Source organism: Taudactylus pleione, unplaced genomic scaffold (genome assembly GCF_031769625.1).
Source record: "Taudactylus pleione unplaced genomic scaffold, aTauple2 ptg001351l, whole genome shotgun sequence".
Taxonomy (NCBI): Eukaryota; Metazoa; Chordata; class Amphibia; order Anura; family Myobatrachidae; genus Taudactylus; species Taudactylus pleione.
In genome coordinates, this window is record NW_028285751.1 from 1133482 (window position 1) to 1154497 (window position 21016).

General features: G+C 47.3%; 1 protein-coding gene across 1 annotated transcript in view; it reads right to left on the minus strand.

Annotated features, from left to right (window-relative positions):
* The window catches only part of SLC37A1 (solute carrier family 37 member 1), a 155244-nt gene that overhangs the window by 67467 nt on the left and 66761 nt on the right, over positions 1-21016 (minus strand). The window contains exon 18 of the mRNA XM_088463376.1: positions 19818-19915. Coding sequence (XP_088319502.1) covers positions 19818-19915 — 98 coding nt within the window. The remainder of the gene's footprint in view (positions 1-19817; positions 19916-21016) is intronic.

Consider the following 21016-nt stretch of genomic DNA (forward strand, 5'->3'; position numbering starts at 1 on the left):
ATCACACACACACCACATAGAGACAGGTGCATTACACACACACACACACACACCACATAGAGACAGGTGCATTACACACACACACACACCACATAGAGACAGGTGCATCACACAAACACACACACACCACATAGAGACAGGTGCATCACACAAACACACACACACCACATAGAGACAGGTGCATCACACACACACCACATAGAGACAGGTGCATTACACACACACCACATAGAGACAGGTGCATTACACACACACCACATAGAGACAGGTGCATTACCACAGACCACATAGAGACAGGTGCATCACACACACACACACACACACACCACATAGAGACAGGTGCATCACACACACCACATAGAGACAGGTGCATTACACACACACAACACCACATAGAGACAGGTGCATTACACACACACACACACACACCACATAGAGACAGGTGCATTACACACACACACACACACACACCACATAGAGACAGGTGCATTACACACACACACACACACACCACATAGAGACAGGTGCATTACACACACACACACACACACACACACACACACACACCACATAGAGACAGGTGCATCACACACACACACCACATAGAGACAGGTGCAATACACACACACACCACATAGAGACAGGTGCATTACACACACACACCACATAGAGACAGGTGCATCACACACACACACACACCACATAGAGACAGGTGCATTACACACACACACCACATAGAGACAGGTGCATCACACACACACACACACCACATAGAGACAGGTGCATTACACACACACACACACACACCACATAGAGACAGGTGCATTACACACACACCATAGAGACAGGTGCATCACACACACACACACCACATAGAGACAGGTGCATTACACAAACACCATAGAGACAGGTGCATTACACACACACCATAGAGACAGGTGCATCACACACACACACACACACCACATAGAGACAGGTGCATTACACACACACACCACATAGAGACAGGTGCATTACACACACACACCACATAGACAGGTGCATTACACACACACCACATAGAGACAGGTGCATCACACACACACCACATAGAGACAGGTGCATCACACACACACACACACACACACACACCCCACATAGAGACAGGTGCATTACACACACACACACACCACATAGAGACAGGTGCATCACACACACACACACCACATAGAGACAGGTGCATTACACACACACACACACACACACACACACACCACATAGAGACACGTGCATTACACACACACACCACATAGAGACAGGTGCATCACACACACACACAGACACCACATAGAGACAGATGCATTACACACACACCATAGAGACAGGTGCATTACACACACACACACACACCACATAGAGACAGGTGCATTACACACACACACACACACACACACACCACATAGAGACAGGTGCATTACACACACACACACCACATAGAGACAGGTGCATTACACACACACACACACACACCACATAGAGACAGGTGCATTACACACACACACACACACACACCACATAGAGACAGGTGCATTACACACACACACACACCACATAGAGACAGGTGCATCATACACACACACACACCACATAGAGACAGGTGCATTACACACACACACCACATAGAGACAGGTGCATTACACACACACACCACATAGAGACAGGTGCATTACACACACACACCACATAGAGACAGGTGCATTACACACACACACCACATAGAGACAGGTGCATTACACACACACACACACCACATAGAGACAGGTGCATTACACACACACACACCACATAGAGACAGGTGCATTACACACACACACACACACACCACATAGAGACAGGTGCATTACACACACACACACACACACACCACATAGAGACAGGTGCATTACACACACACACACCACATAGAGACAGGTGCATTACACACACACACCACATAGAGACAGGTGCAACACACACACACACACACACACCACATAGAGACAGGTGCATTACACACACACCATAGAGACAGGTGCATTACACACACACACACACACACACACCACATAGAGTCAGGTGCATTACACACACACACCACATAGAGACAGGTGCATTACACACACACACACCACATAGAGACAGGTGCATTACACACACCACATAGAGACAGGTGCATTACACACACATACACACACACCACATAGAGACAGGTACATTACACACACACACACACACACACACACACACCACATAGAGACAGGTGCATTACACACACACACACACACCACATAGAGACAGGTGCATTACACACACACACACCACATAGAGACAGGTGCATTACACACACACCACATAGAGACAGGTGCATTACACACACACACACCACATAGAGACAGGTGCATTACACACACACCATAGAGACAGGTGCATTACACACACACACACCACATAGAGACAGGTGCATTACACACACACACCACATAGAGACAGGTGCATTACACACACACACACCACATAGAGACAGGTGCATTACACACACACACCACATAGAGACAGGTGCACTACACACACACACACCACATAGAGACAGGTGCATTACACACACACACCACATAGAGACAGGTGCATCATACACACACACCACATAGAGACAGGTGCATCACACACACACACACACCACATAGAGACTGGTGCATCATACACACACACACACACACCACATAGAGACAGGTGCATTACACACACACACACCACATAGAGACAGGTGCATTACACACACACACACATCACATAGAGACAGGTGCATTACACACACACACACACCACATAGAGACAGGTGCATTACACACACACACCACATAGAGACAGATGCATTACACACACACCATAGAGACAGGTGCATTACACACACACACACCACATAGAGACAGGTGCATTACACACACACACACACACCACATAGAGACAGGTGCATTACACACACACCACATAGAGACAGGTGCATTACACACACACACACCACATAGAGACAGGTACATTACACACACACACCACATAGAGACAGGTGCATTACACACACACACACACACACACCACATAGAGACAGGTGCATTACACACACACCACATAGAGACAGGTGCATTACACACACACACACACACCACATAGAGACAGGTGCATTACACACACACACACACACACCACATAGAGACAGGAGCATTACACACACACACACACACACACCACATAGAGACAGGTGCATTACACACACACACACACCACATAGAGACAGGTGCATTACACACACACACACACACCACATAGAGACAGGTGCATTACACACACACACACACCACATAGAGACAGGTGCATCATACACACACACACACACACACACCACATAGAGACAGGTGCATTACACACACACACCACATAGAGACAGGTGCATTACACACACACACCACATAGAGAGAGGTGCATTACACACACACACCACATAGAGACAGGTGCATTACACACACACCACATAGAGACAGGTGCATCACACACACACACACACACACCACATAGAGACAAGTGCATTACACACACACACACAGACACCACATAGAGACAGGTGCATCACACACACACACAGACACCACATAGAGACAGGTGCATTACACACACACCACATAGAGACAGGTGCATTACACACACACACACACCACATAGAGACAGGTGCATTACACACACACACACACACACCACATAGAGACAGGTGCATTACACACACACCACATAGAGACAGGTGCATTACACACACACACACCAGATAGAGACAAGTGCATTACACACACACACACACACCACATAGAGACAGGTGCATTACACACACACACACACACGACATAGAGACAGGTGCATTACACACGCACCACATAGAGACAGGTGCATCACACACACACACACACACACACCACATAGAGACAGGTACTTTACACACACACAAACCACATAGAGACAGGTGCATTACACACACACACACACCACATAGAGACAGGTGCATTACACACACACACACCACATAGAGACAGGAGCATTACACACACACACACACACACACCACATAGAGACAGGTGCATTACACACACACACCACAGGGACAGGTGCATCACACACACCACATAGAGACAGGTGCATTACACACACACACACCACATAGACAGGTGCATTACACACACACCACATAGAGACAGGTGCATTACACACACACACCACATAGAGACAGGTGCATAACACACACACACACACCACATAGAGACAGGTGCAACACACACACACACACACACCACATAGAGACAGGTGCATTACACACACACCATAGAGACAGGTGCATTACACACACACACACCACATAGAGACAGGTGCATTACACACACACACACACCACATAGAGACAGGTGCATTACACACACACACACACCACATAGAGACAGGTGCATTACACACACACACACCACATAGAGACAGGTGCATTACACACACACACACACCACATAGAGACAGGTGCATTACACACACATACACACACACACCACATAGAGACAGGTACATTAGACACACACACACACACCACATAGAGACAGGTGCATTACACACACACACACACACCACATAGAGACAGGTGCATTACACACACACACACCACATAGAGACAGGTGCATTACACACACACCACATAGAGACAGGTGCATTACACACACACACACCACATAGAGACAGGTGCATTACACACACACCATAGAGACAGGTGCATTACACACACACACACCACATAGAGACAGGTGCATTGCACACACACACACACACACACACACACCACATAGAGACAGGTGCATTACACACACACACCACATAGAGACAGGTGCATTACACACACACACCACATAGAGACAGGTGCATTACACACACACACACCACATAGAGACAGGTGCATCATACACACACACCACATAGAGACAGGTGCATCACACACACACACACACACACCACATAGAGACTGGTGCATCATACACACACACACACACACACACACACACACACACCACATAGAGACAGGTGCATTACACACACACACACACCACATAGAGACAGGTGCATTACACACACACACACACCACATAGAGACACGTGCATTACACACACACAGACACCACATAGAGACACGTGCATTACACACACACACACCACATAGAGACAGGTGCATCACACACACACACAGACACCACATAGAGAAGGGTGCATTACACACACACACACCACATAGACAGGTGCATTACACACACACCACATAGAAACAGGTGCATTACACACACACCACATAGAGACAGGTGCATTACACACACACACACACCACATAGAGACAGGTGCATTACACACACACACACACACACACACACACACCACATAGAGACAGGTGCATTACACACGCACCACATAGAGACAGGTGCATCACACACACACCACATAGAGACAGGTGCATCACACACACACACACACCACATAGAGACAGGTGCATTACACACACACCACATAGAGACAGGTGCATTACACACACACCAGATAGAGACAAGTGCATTACACACACACACACACACACACAACATAGAGACAGGTGCATTACACACACACACACACACACACGACATAGAGACAGGTGCATTACACACGCACCACATAGAGACAGGTGCATCACACACACACCACATAGAGACAGGTACTTTACACACACACACACACAAACCACATAGAGACAGGTGCATTACACACACACACACCACATAGAGACAGGTGCATTACACACACACACACACACACCACATAGAGACAGGTGCATTACACACACACACCACATAGAGACAGGAGCATTACACACACACCACATAGAGACAGGTGCATTACACACACACACACCACATAGAGACAGGTGCATTACACACACACACACACCACATAGAGACAGGTACATTACACACACACACCACATAGAGACAGGTGCATTACACACACACACCACATAGAGACAGGTGCATTACACACACACACACCACATAGAGACAGGTGCATTACACACACACACACCACATAGAGACAGGTGCATTACACACACACACACACCACATAGAGACAGGTACATTACACACACACACACCACATAGAGACAGGTGCATTACACACACACACACACACCACATAGAGCCAGGTGCATTACACACACACACACACCACATAGAGACAGGTGCATTACACACACACACACACACCAAATAGAGACAGGTGCATTACACACACACACACACACCACATAGAGACAGGTGCATTACACACACACACACCACATAGAGACAGGTGCATTACACACACACACACACACACACACACACAACATAGAGACAGGTGCATTACACACACACACACACCACATAGAGACAGGTGCATTACACACACACACCACATAGAGACAGGTGCATTACACACACACCACATAGAGACAGGTGCATTACACACACACACACACCACATAGAGACAGGTGCATCATACACACACACCACATAGAGACAGGTGCATCACACACACACACACCACATAGAGACAGGTGCATTACACACACACCATAGAGACAGGTGCATTACACACACACACACCACATAGAGACAGGTGCATTGCACACACACACACACACACACACACACCACATAGAGACAGGTGCATTACACACACACACCACATAGAGACAGGTGCATTACACACACACACCACATAGAGACAGGTGCATTACACACACACACACCACATAGAGACAGGTGCATCATACACACACACCACATAGAGACAGGTGCATCACACACACACACACACACACACCACATAGAGACTGGTGCATCATACACACACACACACACACACACACACACCACATAGAGACAGGTGCATTACACACACACACACACCACATAGAGACAGGTGCATTACACACACACACACACCACATAGAGACACGTGCATTACACACACACAGACACCACATAGAGACACGTGCATTACACACACACACACCACATAGAGACAGGTGCATCACACACACACACAGACACCACATAGAGAAGGGTGCATTACACACACACACACCACATAGACAGGTGCATTACACACACACCACATAGAAACAGGTGCATTACACACACACCACATAGAGACAGGTGCATTACACACACACACACCACATAGAGACAGGTGCATTACACACACACACACACACACACACACACCACATAGAGACAGGTGCATTACACACGCACCACATAGAGACAGGTGCATCACACACACACCACATAGAGACAGGTGCATCACACACACACACACACCACATAGAGACAGGTGCATTACACACACACCACATAGAGACAGGTGCATTACACACACACCAGATAGAGACAAGTGCATTACACACACACACACACACACACAACATAGAGACAGGTGCATTACACACACACACACACACACACACGACATAGAGACAGGTGCATTACACACGCACCACATAGAGACAGGTGCATCACACACACACCACATAGAGACAGGTACTTTACACACACACACACACAAACCACATAGAGACAGGTGCATTACACACACACACACCACATAGAGACAGGTGCATTACACACACACACACACACACCACATAGAGACAGGTGCATTACACACACACACCACATAGAGACAGGAGCATTACACACACACCACATAGAGACAGGTGCATTACACACACACACACCACATAGAGACAGGTGCATTACACACACACACACACCACATAGAGACAGGTACATTACACACACACACCACATAGAGACAGGTGCATTACACACACACACACCACATAGAGACAGGTGCATTACACACACACACACCACATAGAGACAGGTGCATTACACACACACACACCACATAGAGACAGGTGCATTACACACACACACACACCACATAGAGACAGGTACATTACACACACACACACCACATAGAGACAGGTGCATTACACACACACACACACACCACATAGAGCCAGGTGCATTACACACACACACACACCACATAGAGACAGGTGCATTACACACACACACACACACCAAATAGAGACAGGTGCATTACACACACACACACACACACCACATAGAGACAGGTGCATTACACACACACACACCACATAGAGACAGGTGCATTACACACACACACACACACACCAAATAGAGACAGGTGCATTACACACACACACACCACATAGAGACAGGTGCATTACACACACATACACACACACCACATAGAGACAGGTACATTACACACACACACACACACACCACATAGAGACAGGTGCATTACACACACACACACACACCACATAGAGACAGGTGCATTACACACACACACACACCACATAGAGACAGGTGCATTACACACACACACACCACATAGAGACAGGTGCATTACACACACACACACACACACACACACACACAACATAGAGACAGGTGCATTACACACACACACACACCACATAGAGACAGGTGCATTACACACACACACCACATAGAGACAGGTGCATTACACACACACCACATAGAGACAGGTGCATTACACACACACACACACCACATAGAGACAGGTGCATCATACACACACACCACATAGAGACAGGTGCATCACACACACACACACCACATAGAGACAGGTGCATTACACACACACACACATCACATAGAGACAGGTGCATTACACACACACACACACACACACCACATAGAGACAGGTGCATTACACACACACACACCACATAGAGACAGGTGCATCACACACACACACACACACACACACACACACCACATAGAGACAGATGCATTACACACACCACATAGAGACAGGTGCATTACACACACACACACACACACACACACACCACATAGAGACAGGTGCATTACACACACACACACACACCACATAGAGACAGGTGCATTACACACACACACCACATAGAGACAGGTGCATTACACACACACACACACACCACATAGAGACAGGTGCATTACACACACATACACACACACACCACATAGAGACAGGTGCATTACACACACATACACACACACACCACATAGAGACAGGTGCATTACACACACATACACACACACACCACATAGAGACAGGTGCATTACACACACACACACACACCACATAGAGACAGGTGCATTACACACACACACACACACACACCACATAGAGACAGGTGCATTACACACACACACACCACATAGAGACAGGTGCATTACACACACACACACACCACATAGAGACAGGAGCATTACACACACACACACACACCACATAGAGACAGGTGCATTACACACACACACACACACCACATAGAGACAGGTGCATTACACACACACACACACACACACACACCACATAGAGACAGGTGCATTACACACACACACACACACACCACATAGAGACAGGTGCATCATACACACACACACACACCACATAGAGACAGGTGCATTACACACACACACCACATAGAGACAGGTGCATTACACACACACACCACATAGAGACAGGTGCATTACACACACACACACACCACATAGAGACAGGTGCATTACACACACACCACAGAGACAGGTGCATTACACACACACCACATAGAGACAGGTGCATCACACACACACCACATAGAGACAGGTGCATCACACACACACCACATAGAGACAGGTGCATTACACACACACCATAGAGACAGGTGCATTACACACACACACACACACCACATAGAGACAGGTGCATCACACACACACACCACATAGAGACAGGTGCATTACACACACACACACACCACATAGAGACAGGTGCATCATACACACACACCACATAGAGACAGGTGCATTACACACACACACACACACACACACACACCACATAGAGACAGGTGCATTACACACACACACACACCACATAGAGACAGGTGCATTACACACACACACCACATAGACAGGTGCATTACACACACACACCACATAGAGACAGGTGCATTACACACACACACACACACACACACCACATAGAGACAGGTGCATTACACACACACACCACATAGAGACAGGTGCATTACACACACACCACATAGAGACAGGTGCATTACACACACCACATAGAGACAGGTGCATTACACACACACCACATAGAGACAGGTGCATTACACACACACACACACCACATAGAGACAGGTGCATTACACACACACACACACACACCACATAGAGACAGGTGCATTACACACACACCACATAGAGACAGGTGCATTACACACACACACACCAGATAGAGACAAGTGCATTACACACACACACACACACCACATAGAGACAGGTGCATTACACACACACACACACACGACATAGAGACAGGTGCATTACACACGCACCACATAGAGACAGGTGCATCACACACACACACACACACACACACACCACATAGAGACAGGTACTTTACACACACACAAACCACATAGAGACAGGTGCATTACACACACACACACACCACATAGAGACAGGTGCATTACACACACACACACCACATAGAGACAGGAGCATTACACACACACACACACACACACCACATAGAGACAGGTGCATTACACACACACACCACAGGGACAGGTGCATCACACACACCACATAGAGACAGGTGCATTACACACACACACACCACATAGACAGGTGCATTACACACACACCACATAGAGACAGGTGCATTACACACACACACCACATAGAGACAGGTGCATAACACACACACACACACCACATAGAGACAGGTGCAACACACACACACACACACCACATAGAGACAGGTGCATTACACACACACCATAGAGACAGGTGCATTACACACACACACACCACATAGAGACAGGTGCATTACACACACACACACACCACATAGAGACAGGTGCATTACACACACACACACACCACATAGAGACAGGTGCATTACACACACACACACCACATAGAGACAGGTGCATTACACACACACACACACCACATAGAGACAGGTGCATTACACACACATACACACACACACCACATAGAGACAGGTACATTAGACACACACACACACACCACATAGAGACAGGTGCATTACACACACACACACACACCACATAGAGACAGGTGCATTACACACACACACACCACATAGAGACAGGTGCATTACACACACACCAGATAGAGACAAGTGCATTACACACACACACACACACACACAACATAGAGACAGGTGCATTACACACACACACACACACACACACGACATAGAGACAGGTGCATTACACACGCACCACATAGAGACAGGTGCATCACACACACACCACATAGAGACAGGTACTTTACACACACACACACACAAACCACATAGAGACAGGTGCATTACACACACACACACCACATAGAGACAGGTGCATTACACACACACACACACACACCACATAGAGACAGGTGCATTACACACACACACCACATAGAGACAGGAGCATTACACACACACCACATAGAGACAGGTGCATTACACACACACACACCACATAGAGACAGGTGCATTACACACACACACACACCACATAGAGACAGGTACATTACACACACACACCACATAGAGACAGGTGCATTACACACACACACACCACATAGAGACAGGTGCATTACACACACACACACCACATAGAGACAGGTGCATTACACACACACACACCACATAGAGACAGGTGCATTACACACACACACACACCACATAGAGACAGGTACATTACACACACACACACCACATAGAGACAGGTGCATTACACACACACACACACACCACATAGAGCCAGGTGCATTACACACACACACACACCACATAGAGACAGGTGCATTACACACACACACACACACCAAATAGAGACAGGTGCATTACACACACACACACACACCACATAGAGACAGGTGCATTACACACACACACACCACATAGAGACAGGTGCATTACACACACACACACACACACACACACACAACATAGAGACAGGTGCATTACACACACACACACACCACATAGAGACAGGTGCATTACACACACACACCACATAGAGACAGGTGCATTACACACACACCACATAGAGACAGGTGCATTACACACACACACACACCACATAGAGACAGGTGCATCATACACACACACCACATAGAGACAGGTGCATCACACACACACACACCACATAGAGACAGGTGCATTACACACACACCATAGAGACAGGTGCATTACACACACACACACCACATAGAGACAGGTGCATTGCACACACACACACACACACACACACACCACATAGAGACAGGTGCATTACACACACACACCACATAGAGACAGGTGCATTACACACACACACCACATAGAGACAGGTGCATTACACACACACACACCACATAGAGACAGGTGCATCATACACACACACCACATAGAGACAGGTGCATCACACACACACACACACACACACCACATAGAGACTGGTGCATCATACACACACACACACACACACACACACACCACATAGAGACAGGTGCATTACACACACACACACACCACATAGAGACAGGTGCATTACACACACACACACACCACATAGAGACACGTGCATTACACACACACAGACACCACATAGAGACACGTGCATTACACACACACACACCACATAGAGACAGGTGCATCACACACACACACAGACACCACATAGAGAAGGGTGCATTACACACACACACACCACATAGACAGGTGCATTACACACACACCACATAGAAACAGGTGCATTACACACACACCACATAGAGACAGGTGCATTACACACACACACACCACATAGAGACAGGTGCATTACACACACACACACACACACACACCACATAGAGACAGGTGCATTACACACGCACCACATAGAGACAGGTGCATCACACACACACCACATAGAGACAGGTGCATCACACACACACACACACCACATAGAGACAGGTGCATTACACACACACCACATAGAGACAGGTGCATTACACACACACCAGATAGAGACAAGTGCATTACACACACACACACACACACACAACATAGAGACAGGTGCATTACACACACACACACACACACACACGACATAGAGACAGGTGCATTACACACGCACCACATAGAGACAGGTGCATCACACACACACCACATAGAGACAGGTACTTTACACACACACACACACAAACCACATAGAGACAGGTGCATTACACACACACACACCACATAGAGACAGGTGCATTACACACACACACACACACACCACATAGAGACAGGTGCATTACACACACACACCACATAGAGACAGGAGCATTACACACACACCACATAGAGACAGGTGCATTACACACACACACACCACATAGAGACAGGTGCATTACACACACACACACACCACATAGAGACAGGTACATTACACACACACACCACATAGAGACAGGTGCATTACACACACACACACCACATAGAGACAGGTGCATTACACACACACACACCACATAGAGACAGGTGCATTACACACACACACACCACATAGAGACAGGTGCATTACACACACACACACACCACATAGAGACAGGTACATTACACACACACACACCACATAGAGACAGGTGCATTACACACACACACACACACCACATAGAGCCAGGTGCATTACACACACACACACACCACATAGAGACAGGTGCATTACACACACACACACACACCAAATAGAGACAGGTGCATTACACACACACACACACACACCACATAGAGACAGGTGCATTACACACACACACACCACATAGAGACAGGTGCATTACACACACACACACACACACCAAATAGAGACAGGTGCATTACACACACACACACCACATAGAGACAGGTGCATTACACACACATACACACACACCACATAGAGACAGGTACATTACACACACACACACACCACATAGAGACAGGTGCATTACACACACACACACACACCACATAGAGACAGGTGCATTACACACACACACACACCACATAGAGACAGGTGCATTACACACACACACACCACATAGAGACAGGTGCATTACACACACACACACACACACACACACACAACATAGAGACAGGTGCATTACACACACACACACACCACATAGAGACAGGTGCATTACACACACACACCACATAGAGACAGGTGCATTACACACACACCACATAGAGACAGGTGCATTACACACACACACACACCACATAGAGACAGGTGCATCATACACACACACCACATAGAGACAGGTGCATCACACACACACACACCACATAGAGACAGGTGCATTACACACACACACACATCACATAGAGACAGGTGCATTACACACACACACACACACACACACACCACATAGAGACAGGTGCATTACACACACACACACCACATAGAGACAGGTGCATCACACACACACACACACACACACACACACCACATAGAGACAGATGCATTACACACACCACATAGAGACAGGTGCATTACACACACACACACACACACACACACACCACATAGAGACAGGTGCATTACACACACACACACACACCACATAGAGACAGGTGCATTACACACACACACCACATAGAGACAGGTGCATTACACACACACACACACACCACATAGAGACAGGTGCATTACACACACATACACACACACACCACATAGAGACAGGTGCATTACACACACATACACACACACACCACATAGAGACAGGTGCATTACACACACATACACACACACACCACATAGAGACAGGTGCATTACACACACACACACACACCACATAGAGACAGGTGCATTACACACACACACACACACACACCACATAGAGACAGGTGCATTACACACACACACACCACATAGAGACAGGTGCATTACACACACACACACACCACATAGAGACAGGAGCATTACACACACACACACACACCACATAGAGACAGGTGCATTACACACACACACACACACCACATAGAGACAGGTGCATTACACACACACACACACACACACACACCACATAGAGACAGGTGCATTACACACACACACACACACACCACATAGAGACAGGTGCATCATACACACACACACACACCACATAGAGACAGGTGCATTACACACACACACCACATAGAGACAGGTGCATTACACACACACACCACATAGAGACAGGTGCATTACACACACACCACATAGAGACAGGTGCATTACACACACACCACAGAGACAGGTGCATTACACACACACCACATAGAGACAGGTGCATCACACACACACCACATAGAGACAGGTGCATCACACACACACCACATAGAGACAGGTGCATTACACACACACCATAGAGACAGGTGCATTACACACACACACACACACCACATAGAGACAGGTGCATCACACACACACACCACATAGAGACAGGTGCATTACACACACACACACACCACATAGAGACAGGTGCATCATACACACACACCACATAGAGACAGGTGCATTACACACACACACACACACACACACACACCACATAGAGACAGGTGCATTACACACACACACACACCACATAGAGACAGGTGCATTACACACACACACCACATAGACAGGTGCATTACACACACACACCACATAGAGACAGGTGCATTACACACACACACACACACACACACCACATAGAGACAGGTGCATTACACACACACACCACATAGAGACAGGTGCATTACACACACACCACATAGAGACAGGTGCATTACACACACCACATAGAGACAGGTGCATTACACACACACACACACACCACATAGAGACAGGTGCATTACACACACACACCACATAGAGACAGGAGCATCACACAAACACACACACACCACATAGAGACAGGTGCATTACACACACACACACCACATAGAGACAGGTGCATCACACACCACATAGAGACAGGTGCATCATACACACACACACACCACATAGAGACAGGTGCATTACACACACACACCACATAGAGACAGGTGCATTACACACACACACCACATAGAGACAGGTGCATTACACACACACACCACATAGAGACAGGTGCATTACACACACACACCACATAGAGACAGGTGCATTACACACACACACCACATAGAGACAGGTGCATTACACACACACACACACACACCACATAGTGACAGGTGCATTACACACACACACCACATAGAGACAGGTGCATTACACACACACAGCACATAGAGACAGGTGCATTACACACACACACCACATAGAGACAGGTGCAACACACACACACACACACACCACATAGAGACAGGTGCATTACACACACACACACACACCACATAGAGACAGGTGCATTACACACACACACACCACATAGAGACAGGTGCATCACACACACACCACATAGAGACAGGTGCATCACACACACACCACATAGAGACAGGTGCATCACACACACACCACATAGAGACAGGTGCATTACACACACACCATAGAGACAGGTGCATTACACACACACACACACCACATAGAGACAGGTGCATCACACACACACACCACATAGAGAGAGGTGCATTACACACACACACACACCACATAGAGAGAGGTGCATTACACACACACACACACACACACACCACATAGAGACAGGTGCATCATACACACACACCACATAGAGACAGGTGCATTACACACACACACACACACACACCACATAGAGACAGGTGCATTACACACACACACACACACACCACATAGAGACAGGTGCATTACACACACACACCACATAGACAGGTGCATTACACACACACACCACATAGAGACAGGTGCATTACACACACACACCACATAGAGACAGGTGCATTACACACACACACACACACACACACACACACCACATAGAGACAGGTGCATTACACACACACACCACATAGAGACAGGTGCATTACACACACACCACATAGAGACAGGTGCATTACACACACCACATAGAGACAGGTGCATTACACACACACACACACACCACATAGAGACAGGTGCATTACACACACACACCACATAGAGACAGGAGCATCACACAAACACACACACACACCACATAGAGACAGGTGCATTACACACACACACACACACACACACACACACACACACACACACCACATAGAGACAGGTGCATTACACACACACCACATAAAGACAGGTGCATTACACACACACACCACATAGAGACAGGTGCATTACACACACACACACACCACATAGAGACAGGTGCATCACACACACACCACATAGAGACAGGTGCATTACACACACACACACACACCACATAGAGACAGGTGCATTACACACACACACACCACATAGAGACAGGTGCATTACACACACACACACCCACACACCACATAGAGACAGGTGCATTACACACACACACACACCACATAGAGACAGGTGCATTATACACACACACACACACACCACATAGAGACAGGTGCATTACACACACACACACCACATAGAGACAGGTGCATCACACACACACACACACCACATAGAGACAGGTGCATTACACACACCACATAGACAGGTGCATCACACACACACACACCACATAGAGACAGGTGCATTACACACACACACCACATAGAGACAGGTGCATTACACACACACCACATAGAGACAGGTGCATCACACACACACACACACCACATAGAGACAGGTGCATTACACACACACCACACCACATAGAGACAGGTGCATTACACACACACACCACATAGAGACAGGTGCATTACACACACACACACACACCACATAGAGACAGGTGCATTACACACACACACCACATAGAGACAGGTGCATTACACACACACACCACATAGAGACAGGTGCAACACACACACACACACACACAACATAGAGACAGGTGCATTACACACACACCATAGAGACAGGTGCATCACACACTCACACACACACACACACACACACACCACATAGAGACAGGTGCATTACACACACACCACATAGAGACAGGTGCATTACACACACACACCACATAGAGACAGGTGCATTACACACACACCATAGAGACAGGTGCATCACACACACACACACCATAGAGACAGGTGCATTACACACACACACCACATAGAGACAGGTGCATTACACACACACACACACACACACACAGAGACAGGTGCATTACACACACACACCACATAGAGACAGGTGCATTACACACACACACACACACACACACCATAGAGACAGGTGCATTACACACACACACACACCACACATAGACAGGTGCATTACACACACACCACATAGAGACAGGTGTATTACACACACACCACATAGAGACAGGTGCATTACACACACACACACACACACACACCACATAGAGACAGGTGCATTACACACACACCACATAGAAACAGGTGCATCACACACACACACACACCACATAGAGACAGGTGCATTACACACACACCACATAGAGACAGGTGTATTACACACACACACCACATAGAGACAGGTGCATTACGCACACACACACACACACACACACACACCACATAGAGACAGGTGCATTACACACACACACACACCATAGAGACAGGTGCATTACACACACACACACACACACACACACAGACAGGTGCATTACACACACACACACAGAGCCAGGTGCATTACACACACACACACAGAGACAGGTGCATTACACACACACACACACACACACACACCATAGAGACAGGTGCATTACACACACACACACCATAGAGACAGGTGCATTACACACACACACCACATAGAGACAGGTGCATTACACACACACACCACATAGAGACAGGTGCATTACACACACACACACACCACATAGAGACAGGTGCATTACACACACACACACACACCACATAGAGACAGGTGCATTACACACACACACACACACACACACACACACACACACACACACACACACACACCATAGAGACAGGTGCATTACACACACACACACCACATAGAGACAGGTGCATTACACACACACACACACACCACATAGAGACAGGTACATCTCACACACACACACACACACACACCATAGAGACAGGTGCATTACACACACACACACATACTGGACAGTGGCAGGTGGGGAGTTTGACTGGGGCGGTACACCTGAATCACACACAGAAACACACACCACACACAGAGGGAGCAATACACACACACACACACACACACACAGGGAGCATTACAAACACACACACGGAGCCACATCAATCTAATCACAGCCAGACAGGTGACATTATATACATCTAATCACAGCCAGACAGTTGACATTATATACATCTAATCACAGCCAGACAAGTGACATTATATACATCTAATCACAGCCAGACAAGTGACATTATATACATCTAATCACAGCCAGACAGGTGATGCCACATCCATCTAATCACAGCCAGACAGGTGACATTATAGGAGGACAGGGTTTGAGAGTATTCCGGCAGTAGTAAATCTCAGGTGTTTAGCAGCATATTCAGATACCATAGGTAAGTGAATTAAAACGTATTTGTAATATTGAATACTCACCAATAAGGCACATGCATCACTTAACATGAGCATGAAGAACACATTGTGCCAGCCGTACGGGGATAGTAGGCCAGCCAGCAGAGGACCGAGAGCAGCACCTGCATGTAGATAAGTCATTGGTAAAGACATATAGTTACAGAAAGCAAAGGACAATGCAGATATAGGAGATCATAGGGGTCCTCATTTACCCATCCTATTTGTGCCAATTAGTAACTTAGCGTCTGTCGCATTGCAGCTGAATCCAGGCCCTGGGTGTGTAAGATTAGTTTTTAGTTGCAATGGAGTTGTATAAAGTCGCAGATTAAGGGGCATATTCAATTGGGGCGAGAATAGCAAAAATCCCGCCCCTGCAGAGGGTTTCCCCCGCCCCTGCAGAGGGTTTCCCCCGCCCCTGCAGAGGGTTTCCCCCGCCCCTGCAGAGGGTTTCCGCTATTCACTTAGGTGCAGGATTTTTCTGTTTTTGTGCTCCGGGAAAGTTTTATTGCTATTTTTCCTAAAATCGTTAATTTTAGGCAAAATCAGCAGGACTAATTAAGCAACTGGAAGTTTCCACTTCGTTAAATTAGTCCATAATTACTCACCTTCTGCAGCGTCGTCTTCTGCATCTTCTTCTGTATCCAGCGTCGGGAGCCGGGTCCTCTGCTGGGGAGAGGGAGAGGGGGACAGACCAACCCACGGAATGGGCGCTGGGAGAACTAAATCTCCCAGCAGCCCTTGCCCCTCCCACCAGCCCCTGGAGCCTCCTGGGACTCCCAGCAGCCCTTTCTCCAGTGAGAAGATGGAGGGGAGGCCACCGGGAGCCGCGGAGACCACCGGGCAGGTAAGTGCAGATTTTTTATTATTTTTTTTTTTTAAAGCGGCGCGGGATTTTCAATGCTGAATACCCAGCGACCACTTTTTTAAAAACTGGTAACCGCAGGTATCGGGAGCGCACACACACGCGGTAATCCAAAATTGGGCACAATGTTTTTTCCTCGCTAATCCTTGCGCCCAATTGAATATTCCCCTAAGAATAACAACGCGTAGTGCAATGCATGGCGGGGGCAGGGGCGAATTTATAATGGGTGCAGGGTGTGCAGTGCACACGGGCCTCTGGGCGCGGGTCACTCTTATCGGTCCTTAGACACTAAGCTGGAGAAAAAGGTGCTGCAAAGAGTCAGTGTCCAGAGAACTCCTGCATTGCGCATTTGTCAGAGATG